Source organism: Oryzias melastigma, linkage group LG20, assembly GCF_002922805.2.
Source record: "Oryzias melastigma strain HK-1 linkage group LG20, ASM292280v2, whole genome shotgun sequence".
NCBI classification, from domain to species: Eukaryota; Metazoa; Chordata; class Actinopteri; order Beloniformes; family Adrianichthyidae; genus Oryzias; species Oryzias melastigma.
In genome coordinates this window covers 5,972,776-5,984,293 of record NC_050531.1, presented here as the reverse complement: position 1 = coordinate 5,984,293, position 11,518 = coordinate 5,972,776, and the positions used below count along the sequence as shown (strand labels likewise).

Sequence of the window (11,518 nt, the reverse complement as noted above, 5' to 3'; positions counted from 1 at the left end):
CGCTCCGGAGGAGGCGGCTACTCTGAGGTGCTGGACGCAAGAAAGCCGTGTGTCCAGGGAGAACTGTCTGGTGGGAATGCTGCCATGCAAACAATAATGTGAATTTATATTACCAATATTGTCCAGATAAAATAAAGGCTTATTTTATTTATTATGTAAAGCTGCAGCTTTGTTTGTTCACAACAGAACTTGCCATTTCTTCTTCTACGGCCGTTTTTAGTATTTTAGATAGTTCTGCACATGTCAAAAATCATTTATTTTTCCAATCAAACGTGTGGCATATATACAGTTTCTAATCTAATCTGATCTTTGATCCAATTTAAGACATTTTGCACATGTAATTGGAGATATAGTTTCTGCAGACTAGAAATTCACCTGTGTGAGTTGTAGGCAGGACCCATCTGCTCACACGTTCTCCCGCTAACCCCTCAACACCTCCAACCTAACATTAGCGGTGCATTTTTTTCTCGTTTAACCTTTATTTTACCAGGAAGTCCCACTGAGATCTGTTTTTCAAGGGAGACGTGAAACATACAGTTAAAACAAAAATGGCGAGCTATATCGATCCAGCTGTACAGTTTTGAGCCAAATGCAAAGACATACATAGATCTATTTGTCTGAAAGTGGATGTTTCTAAAGGGGAGCTTTCTACGTCAAATATATGAACTTTCTCAAACAGCATTTTATTGTTTGCTCCTGACTCACTCTGATTTAGACAAAGAAATATTCAGAAATAAAATTTTAAGATTAATTTTCCTCAATCATGAGAGAAATACATGTTAAAAAACACAATTTTCTTCAGAGGTCTTCAAGTTCAGGGGGTGTAGTGGACCAACCTGACCTGCAGAGGGCAGTAGATGCATGGCATATGGCTGCACTGACCCTACACAGCTGTGACTGTTGAAGTTTTCTCATTTAAAGTCAAAATAACGAAGCAGAACCTGCAAGTACAGATTTAATTCCACTTTAAAGCATTTTGGCACAAAGAAAATGAAGACAAATTGAACACCTGACTCCAGCAGAGCAACAAATAAAAACCCTTTAACCCTTCTCGTTCAAAAGAATCAAGTGATGCACTAAATTTACCAGCATGGATTGAAATAGGAGCAATAAGGAAAGTGCTAAAATCGACTTGTATTTTTAACAGCATTTATTGCAGACGGAGGGCGATGTAAAGCCTAGAGAAAAAAGGGTATTTGCTCACATGTTCATTATGTTTCATTATTTTCAGCCACAATGCCGTCGGTGGAATTGATTGCTTCACAACAGCTTCATCTACAGCCGCCTGTCTTTCACATTTCAAACACTGCTACTGTCTTTACTGTAAAAAAAAGGGAATAATATAACAAAGGAGGGTTGGAGAAGGCTCTTTAATTCAGCAGTTGGGCTATGTTAATAAACAGTTTGCTCTACAAAGAGATGATATGACAAAAGAACTGGGGAGACAAAATTGAATTTCCTTTGACAGGACGGGGCTCCCGTTGAGGCTTATTGATTTTCATCAGAGGCACCTTGCGGAGGCCTTCACAAATGGAACTGAGAGGAATCAGAGCCGATTGAAAGAAAATGGCAAAGTAACACTAATAATGAAGTTTTGTGGAGAAAGTTTTCCCCCCCTAACACAGCTGCATAAATGTCAGTAAACCTTTATTTATAGACTATCAAACGACGCCACATCGGCACGGTTTACGGAGCTTGTTTTTTTTTCTTCTGCTTTTATTTGATGGCTAAATTTCCTCCACTTATACATTCCTTCCAAAAGACATCAGCCCGAAAAAAAAAAAAAAAAAATTCCTAAGATTATGTACACTCACTATAATGACATCTGCTTGAAACACTGTTGAGAGAACAGCACTTTGTGAAAATGGCCAGCTCTGCCGAGAGCACTCCACCAAAGAGACTGAAAAGTAAAAAGGCTTTCACACCAGACAAAGGCCCGGGCTTCACCCCAGTCAAAGTTGCATGTGTTTTTTTTACAGGAATCTGTTTTAACTGGACACAATTGGGATGATTTATTGAGAAAGGAAGCGGTGAAAACTGCACACATTAGAAAAAATGGACGTACCTTGTTGCCCCCGGTGACAAACTGTTTGCAGTTTGATCTGCTGAACTGAGGATGCAATGCAACCACCTGCACGGACAATGAAGATTGTTTTTCGGCACGTGCGTGTTAAAAAACAACTGTATTTGCAGACAAAAACTTACTTTGACGGGACAGTCAAAGTTATCGTGGAAGCCCTCTCTGGTGTAGAGGCCGAACACTTGAACCTGAAACCAGAAGTGAGGTGGCAGAACACCAAGCGGAAGGTGAATAACAGAAAATGTCTCTTTTAATTGCTGCCTCTGCAACTATGTGAGGCCAGCGGGAGAAAGAAGTGTGGTCAGTAGACTTTGATTGGCTCCATGCGTCTCCACTGGGTCACCAATTAGTGGACGAGTTGATTCTTGAAACCCTGCAGGGTTTAGAACATAAGTCCAGGTCTAGGATTGCAGCTTCAGTTTGCTGTAAGGATTTGATTTTTATCTCAAAAAAAAAAAAAAAAAAAAGGAAAGATAGGGAAATGATGTAAAACTAATAGGGTATCTTTTTCTGCTGCTTCGCTGATTGAGGATTAATCTTTGGATTAACAGTGAACTGAATTATTGGGGGCAAACCATTGATTTTTAATGGTGCCGCTCCACTTTTCGTGCGACAAGATCGCAAACTGCTAGAAGTGAGGGCGGGCGCTATCAGAGTGCATATCTTGTCTGTGAAATCCAGGAAGGATGGTGGTAATGATGAGAAGAGACAAGATAACAGCAAGAACATGGAGAGGGTATCCACACAGGAGGCTGATGGCTGACTGACAGCTCAACAGATTCGACTGCAATCGCTTCCTCTGCTCTTTAAAATTCGTAAATTTCAACCTTAGTAGGAAAAAGTGAGTTAATTTGTAGATCGAGGGAAGATAAAACTTAATTTTCTAAATATGAATGAAGCCGTAACTTTCTCATCATTAGAATAAAGTTGGGGGCTGATAAGATGGACTCATATGAATTATAGAAGATGAAAACCCCAGATTGGCGATGTAGGCCCAAGGATGAGTAACCAGAGGAAATCTCACCTTTCCATCCTCGGAGCAGATGCCCACATGGTCTCCACTTTCATCCAGACTGATCTGGTTGATCTTCACCGAGCTCTGCAGAGACACAATATCAAGGCATCTTTTTTCAAAGGGGGGGAGGTGAATATCGTTGGGGCTGGCCAAATGCTGCTGGCTGACATTTTAACCCAACTAAGTGAAATGCCAGGAAAAGCAAAAGCAAAGAGATATGGAATGGCTGCCCGACCTCGTGTGTGTGTCAGTGCAGGAAAAGGACATAAATACGACTGCCTTTTACACTTAAAATACTCTTAGAAATAAAATATTGTGATTTATTTCTAATAATATATTGGTTTTCTGGGCTAAATCCTCTGGAATTATACAATATAGGACAGAATGAGCAATTTTAAAAAATGTTTTGATTATTTGTTGTACAGACTTCTAAAAATAAATACAATATAACAAGAGTTCTGAATAAATTAACACATTTATGACGTTACACAAATGGGTCACACATAAGACTTGAAAAAAGTGCAAAAAATATTCTTTATTCCCACTTATTTCTCAATTCAAATTATGTATTAAGTCAAAATAATCAAATTTGCAAGTTATAACTCTGAGAATGTTAATTACAAAAGAAAATTCATTATTTCCTATCATAGAAATATGCAATTTAATTTAATGATAACCGAAAAGTAAAAAATGAGTTTGCTCATCTTATAATAATGGAAAAAAGTATTTCACATACATATCAGTTGGGCAATTCTTTCTAAAAAAATAAAAGTTTAGAGACCAAAATATTTAGACTTTTTTCTTATTTACTTTGTAGTTCTGTATGTTTATTTTTTTAATTAGTGGCATTTGGGCAAAAAGTTTTATAAGCACCAGCTCACCTACACTTGGAATTGAGGAGGAGATTTTGTGCTGATTATTTTTGTAGACCACTACTTTTGATATTTTGTGACAACATTTTTTTTGTTAGTTTTTATATGCAGTGTCCATTTTCTCCCCTTTGTTAACCAGGTTCATCAACCCACACAAAACTACCAAAACTACAGACAGAAGCAGTTCAAAAATAAATTGAACCCATCAGCTTATCAGGAGGCTTCACTAGGAAAGTCACTATCAACACATTTTATAGTATTTTATGTTAATTTAAGACTTTATATCAACTTTGGGTCAGTAGTTCCGGCAAAAGCGACAAATTAATCAGCATTTGTTCAAATTCAACAACTTTTTGTGCTTTTTTTTCACAGAAAATAAACTTTTTTTGTTACAAAAGCAAAAATGCTTTTAAACCAAGTAGTATTTTGGACTTTCTGAGGGTTCAGGAGACAGACAAGCTCTCTGAAAGACAACACAGTGTTTTGCTCAGGTTAAATTGCAAAAGTAAAAGTCCCTCTGCCAAAATAAAACTCCTATAGCCTGACGTTGTTGCTCGATTGTTTAGGTTTTAGAGGAAAACATTATAATCTTTTCTAATAAAAAGTGACATTTTATTCAACCAAAAAGTAGATATACAATCCATTTATCAATGAATCCTCATTCAATCACTTTCTTTTTTATTTTTTAAAACTGCAGCCAAAGTCATTTTTTGTTTTTCCGCAATAAAACTAGAAATAATTAGGGCTGGGTTGATAAAATTGATCAATCAATCTGAATTGATCTAAGCTTAATAGATCAATAATCGACCCATAAAAGTAGAGATTGATCTAACACATGATGCTAAAGTCTGCTAGCTTGATGCTAACGTATGATGGGATTTCCCATAGGACGGCTAATGCTAACACTCGGTCAACCTAAACATACAATACTTAATAAATGAACATATTTATAAACTCACAGGCATGAATTTTAAAAACTCTTTTAAGGAAATATTTTTTAAGTAACCATTTGTGGCCTAAAACAGTTTTTTGCTCATACTTTCTTCTTCTGAAATAAGATGTAATGTTATAGCACGATCGCCACCTGGTGGCCAAACTGAAACGCCCTCCAGGAGAGGCAGAACAATTGTAACACTGTATGGTATTAGCAATGTCATTATTATTTCACTAATACATTTTAATGTATGTAAACTGTATCGGATAAATATGATATCTTCAAAACATATATAGATCATTAATGTATTTCTAAACAAAATTAATCAAATTTGTTTGAGTGGATCGAATCGGGAAAAAAATCGGAATCAAATCAATCCAGGGTCTGGTGAAACGAATCCAGCCAAATCTGGAAATTATTGGCGATACCCATCCTTAGAAATAATCATTTCAATTGTGATCTAAAAACAGTTGCGTTATCATAATCTGATTTATTGTTTTTGCAGTGTATTAAAGTGACAGAAAGGTGTTTAGCACATGTTCAATACTCACAATGACAAACTTCTGAGTGACGTTTCCTTGGATGTCCAGCAAATAAACTTTTCCAAAGTGTGTGCCTAGAGCCAAGAACTGGGAAAAAAGGACAAATGTAACTTATACTTGAAAATATCAAACTAGTCGTTCAAGATTTTCAGAGAATTAAAGAGAGACAGCAGATTGCGTTCTCGAAGGCTGTGCAGGAGGATAAAACACATTTCCTGGAGCTGCAGAGGAAAGGACAGGGTAGGGATTGGGTGTTCTTGGAGGCAAAACTGTGAAATTGCAGAGGGTGGAAAAGCCCTATTTATTAAAGCAGACACTGTGAAATGGCATTTTTTTTTTCAAATTAAAATGCTTAAGCATAATAAATGCACTGTACATCTGACTTCTTCAATGCTCCGCATGCAACCCAATCACCTCCCTGCCCAGAACAGACTACCGAGCAGCAACTGGTTTGTGGGAGTCGTGCTTCAGCAAAAGCGCGGGTGTGCGTTTGAACGTGTGTGTGTGTGTGTTTGCCTGAGTCCACAGGGACAAAAACATTATAGAAAGTGGGGCTTCTGGCATTAGATTAAGTGTGTGTTCTTCTACCAAGTCCCTGCTCGGTGCCCTCCTCCTAATCCCCCCGCCCTGCCGGAGCAGCATGTGGATGTGCGGCGAGCCCACCATGCTTCAGTGCAGTCTATAATGAAATGCTTATATTTACAGGCACAGCTGAGCATGTCAGACAGAGCCCCTGCAATCTTCCAAATAAAATAACCAAAAAAATAAATAAATAAAAGGTTCAACCTTGTGAGGCGGAGCGACTTTTAAAAGGATTTATCAGGATGGAATTGTTCAAATGAAATTCCGATTCAGACACTTAAAATATGAGGCAACATAAGGCAATATGTGCTGCCGAGTTTGTCGCGGCGGAGGGGGGCGACTGCTGTGACCACGTCTGAGTGGCTGAAGGTGCTCAGAAAAATTAAAACTGCTCTCGTAGAAGTCTTTCAGCTGAGGCCTGTTTTGGAGGGTAGGAAAAAAATCTGGCAAAACAAATAAATAAATGAAAATCAGCTGCGGTTAATAAAACATCAGGTGGGGAGACGTAACTGGGGATGACTTTCGCTCTACTCAGGCGTGCAAGTGTGCTGCTGGTGCCACGACGATTAAGCATCTCGCTGAGGAGTGTGCCTCTTAAAAATATCAACATTCAGCAAATGGGAAAGGAGCGAAAAATATGTAGGAGTGGGAATAAAAAGAGGAAAAGACAATAGTGCCTTTTGATGCACCTCCCTGAGAGGAAAAGCAGGGGAAGGTGAGAAAAGAATGGGCTGCCGTTACAGATTGAGCAGCAGGGATGAAAACCAACTTTGAAGATGACATCTCTCAAATGCACACATAAACAAAGGGGAATCGTTTCCTGAAATGATTGGACTTGAAGCTGAAAAGCCCTGGCGGCCGGCCGGGCATGCGTGGGGGCGGGTGGATTATCACCTTTACCTTGTCGTGGACGGTCATGCAGCTGGCTGCGTCATTCTTGAGGATTTCTGTCACCCCGTTGGAGAGCCTCTCGTACTTTAACTTGGCCTCCTCCTCGCTGTCCTCCTCCTGGTTCGGAGAGGAAAATGGGCTTTCACTCAACACTTTCTTAAAGGTAGTCATTTAGACGGAGTCACTTCACGAAAGTTACAAAAAACAATTTCTAAGAAGTCCATGCAGTGTGCTGGAGTATGCAAAAGTCCTCTTCAAGAAATCTTAAGTTTTAGACCTCTTTCTTTTAAAGTCTATTTCAAATATAACATAAAGACATAACTGTAAATGCTTAATTAATTAAAAAAATAGTTTGAACTCATGTCAATGCAAAAGATTTTAGGCATCTGCTGTATTTCCACCAAAAATAAGTGGCAAAACCTTAAAAAGGCATCAGCAGGTCATTTTTCTTTACTAAATAAACCAAAACTGCACACTTTAATAGATTGCTATTTCAATTTACAAGAAGAGGACAATAAACAAGGAATCATCAGCTACTATAAGATAACTAAAGTTAAAGATCCACAGATGAAAATAGTGTTTTTTGGTGTTTTGAACAACTTCTTGTGGCATTTTTCTGATGATAGAGGACAAATATAAAGAAGATTTGGCTTTAAATTGCATTTCAGAGTATTTATTTATTCAAATTTTCATGAATCAGTAGCAGACGACAAAATAGAGTAGAAAAAAAACATAATTGGTGACGCAGAAAATATGCTAGGAGGGGTAAGAACTAAAGCTCCTTGCTTCACAATGGGGAGGGGAAAGGGGGCGGGGATGCTCCGCATAATTAGTGAAGGTTTAAAAAAAATATATACATATTTATTTTTAACAGTTTTAACGTATGTAATTGAAGTTAAAAGCAAATAGAAAAGATTTTGGAAAAATGTTTATTTTCCAAAACAACATTAATTCCACCAAAAAAAAAGACCAGCAGATTATTTTTTCTTCACTGAATAAATAAAAACTGCACACTTTGTGAAATTAAGATCTAAGCCTGACAAATTAAAAGAAATATGATTGTTATTATACATATTATTAAATAATTATACATCATTTTTATTAACTTTTTCACTGTATAAGCATGATTAAAGGTGTTAAATCAGTCAGTATTACGATTTAAAAAAAATATTTGTTTAATAATATTATATATAAAAATAATATCCTTAAAGGGGATTTTTGTGTAGCCTTTTTTTGCTTAAAACAACATTAAAAAGCTGAAATCTGATGACATTGATAAGCGAGAAAGATTACTGCCTAAAAAATCTAAATATAAACTATATATATTTATGGCACATGTGTTTATCCGACCTTTTTTTTCAGTTAAAGGTTTTGTTTTTCAAAATAATATACCTCTTAGTCCTAATAACTGATATTACGTGGTGTTATTTGGTTTCATACCTTGATGTGTTTCCGTATATATTGGCAAAATAAACTGAGTTCAGTCATTGTATTAAGCAGGAACAATACAGTATAGAATCTATTTTGAGAAGTGTTTACATGTATCCACGTATAGGAGATCCCCCCCCCAAAAAAATGACAAATTTTCATTACCTTGCATGAAAGGCCTAAAACAACAATTTTTCATCTTTTCTGGATGCCGTTTATCCCCAGTGAGACGCGTGAATTTATTGTTTTCATAAAGCAAACTTAAAGTATTCTACTGTGTTACACTTTCCAGCATGAGTCAACATTTGCGGCCAGTCACAGCCTGAATATTACTCATAATTCGGTTTATAACCAATACTGCACAGTCTGTGGCTGCCCAGAGGGTGCATCAACTCAAAACATTGTCTGCCATTATGTGCTACTGGGTTGGAGGTGGGGGACAATAGCGTGGAAAAAATGTTATTTTCAAAAACAATCCTTTCCCACTCAACAACGCCATATCTAGGCTATTTCCTGTGTATTCTGGTTGTGAGATTTCTGATGCGAGGGCATTTGTCACGGATTTCAAAGGCGTATCAAACAACAAAGGCAAACTTCATCCCCACAGAGAAAATCCCCATTTTAAAACTTTTCCCATCTCTCGTAAGTTGCTCTTTGTTTTTTTTTTTTTTGTTTTTTTTTCCTCCATTGGCCTTTATCTTGAAGCCATTTATGCCATTTTTCTTGCCTATTGACAGTTTAAATACAACAGGTTGAACTATTCAGTCGGACTGCATCAAGGATAACATTCTGCAGAACACACAGAGAGGACGGCGCTTGTCGCAAACGCGCAGGATGAGAAAAGAAGGAATGTCCTCTTCAACTGAAGCTTTTAAAACAAATGAAAATAATGCAGCTGCCTTTGAACTTTAAATGATAGCTATCCTTCGAGAAAAACAAAGACTAGAACTCACTTTTAAAAGAAAATTAAAATTCCTCCAGCTATGTGGTTAACAGCTTCTGACAGTTAATAGTTTTCTTCTAATTAATGCCAACCTTTATATGCTTTATATGTAATTTGCCCTTCATTTTGTCAGTGAATAGAAGTGATGTGTGAAGGTTTTTTTGTTGTAAATTCATACTTAAAGGTTAGATTTTTTAGAGAAAGCTGACTTTGAGAATTTATTGAATCAAGTTAAAAAAAATAGTTTAATCAAACCAAATATTTTAATGATTCCTAAAAAACGTTTTATAATTTTAATAAAATAAAGATATATTTCATTGTAATACTGAACATAAACTGAACCGGTAAATGATCTGAAGGGAGCTGGGACCAGTAACAAAGATTGCTATACACTCACTGGCTACTTTATTAGGTACACCTGTCCAACTGCTCGTTAAAGCAAATTTCTAATCAGCCAATTACATGGCAGCAACTGAATGCCTTTAGGCATGTCGATTTGGTCAAGATAATCCGCTGCAGTTCAAACCGAGCAACAAAATGAAGAAGAAAGTGACTTTGGTTGTTGGTGCCAGGCGGGCTGGTCTGAGTATTTCCGAAACTGCTGATTTACTGGGATTTTCACCCACAATCATCCCTACAGAGAATGGTCCAATAAAGAGAAAATAACCAGTGAGTAGCAGCTCTGTGTGGGAAAACGTCTTGTTGATGCCAGAGGTCAGAGGAGAATGGGCAGACTGGTTCCAGCTAATAGAAAGGCAACAATAATTCATATAACGACCGTTTACAACTCAGATCTGTAGTAGAGTATCTATGAATGCACAACAACACCACAGTCTCAATGAGTTCACAAGACTCAAATGACCTCCACAGTCACCAGATCTCAACCAAATGATCATCTTTGGGATGTAAAACGGGAGATTGGCAGTATGGATGTTCAGTAAATGCGTGATGCTGTCATGTTAATATTGATCAAAGTCTCTGAAGAATGTCCAGTACCTTGTTGAATCTATGCAACCAAAGATTGAGGCAGTTCTGAAGGTAAAAGGTGGGGTCAACCCAGTACTAGCAAGGTGTACCTAATAAAGTGGCCAGTGAGTGTATCTGTACTCCTTTTTCTTCACTTAGAAGAACAGCAAATATCTCAACACAACAGCAGTTTAGCTATAGTTTGCTGAACACTTAAAGAGTTTTATATCCATCGTACTTGAAAGACATAATCTCAGAATGTAGAAGCATTTATGTATAAAACACATGGAGTCATAAATATTGAGACTTTTGTAAAAACATGTTTTCCCTATTTTTTTGTGTGAGAATTCAAAAGTTTCAAAGGAGTCATTCTCTAAAATGTGTTAGTTTTTTATTTCTATACCTAAATTAGAAACAAAAAATTTGTTTTCTTCCAGCCTTGTATGTCATATGTTTTATTTAAACACGATTCCTGCAATCTGCCCGTTCAGTTAAAGGACAGATGGATCAGGAAATCTATCTGTAATTTGACAACTGACAAAAAATGAGTGAGTTGTTTTGATGCATTATGGTCCATAAAGCTTTATTTAAGAGAAACTGTGTGGCATAGCATCATGTATCTTTATAACCATGTCACAATTTAAATATACTTCTAAGCGTAGGTGTCCCCTTATTTTTTTTTAAAAAGGGGAAATTGCAGCAGTATTTTAAGAAATATAAGGAACAAAATAATAAAATGATACGCTTCTTACCTCAGACTCATCAGTAAATTCTTCACTTGGCTTTTTATCCTTGAAGAAAAAGCACATTCAGCTATTATTAATAATCTTTTTTTTCTCGTAAAGAACTAAATGTTTAATCTTCACATATTATTTTGAAAATAATTGACAATTAAAGAAAAACTAAAACAACCCAAAATAATAAATTCAACAGGAATTACGAGTAACAAAATAAATGAGACTAAAAAATTTTCATTAATATTTACTACAATTTTGTTATTCTTTTTAGTAAAACCACATATAAATCTGTCATTTGCTAGCTAGCATTAGCATGCTATGCTCACCTTTTCTTGCACTTCCGCCATTGTGGTTCCAAAAGCGTTAAATTCCGAAGGCAAATGTTTCTATATCTCAATGCAAATGGATAAAATGCATGTCAAACTACCGATATGAACTGTGTTTGCGGCTAAAGTATTCACATTAAGGTACTAGAAAGCGATGTTTACTGACGAAGCAGTCTTGTTGCCATTAGCTGAATCACATGAC

At 36.7% G+C, this 11,518-nt stretch overlaps 1 protein-coding gene across 3 annotated transcripts in view; it reads right to left on the bottom strand.

The window, feature by feature from the left end:
- Nucleotides 1-11,517, bottom strand: part of vps41 (VPS41 subunit of HOPS complex) — a 21,865-nt gene extending 10,348 nt beyond the window's left edge. The window contains exons 1-7 of one of the 3 annotated variants that reach the window (XM_024280144.1): nucleotides 11,317-11,517; nucleotides 11,006-11,044; nucleotides 6,926-7,033; nucleotides 5,453-5,530; nucleotides 3,105-3,179; nucleotides 2,206-2,268; nucleotides 2,066-2,131 (exon numbers count right to left, since the gene is read on the bottom strand). In XM_024280144.1, the coding sequence (XP_024135912.1) occupies nucleotides 2,066-2,131; nucleotides 2,206-2,268; nucleotides 3,105-3,179; nucleotides 5,453-5,530; nucleotides 6,926-7,033; nucleotides 11,006-11,044; nucleotides 11,317-11,337 (450 nt within the window). In that variant the 5' untranslated portion in view covers nucleotides 11,338-11,517. Of the gene's footprint in view, nucleotides 1-836; nucleotides 884-2,065; nucleotides 2,132-2,205; nucleotides 2,269-3,104; nucleotides 3,180-5,452; nucleotides 5,531-6,925; nucleotides 7,034-11,005; nucleotides 11,045-11,316 lie in introns of those variants that run through there. The other 2 variants (XM_024280145.2, XM_024280146.1) reach the window with 2 other exon arrangements.
- Nucleotide 11,518: the final 1 nt, after the last annotated feature.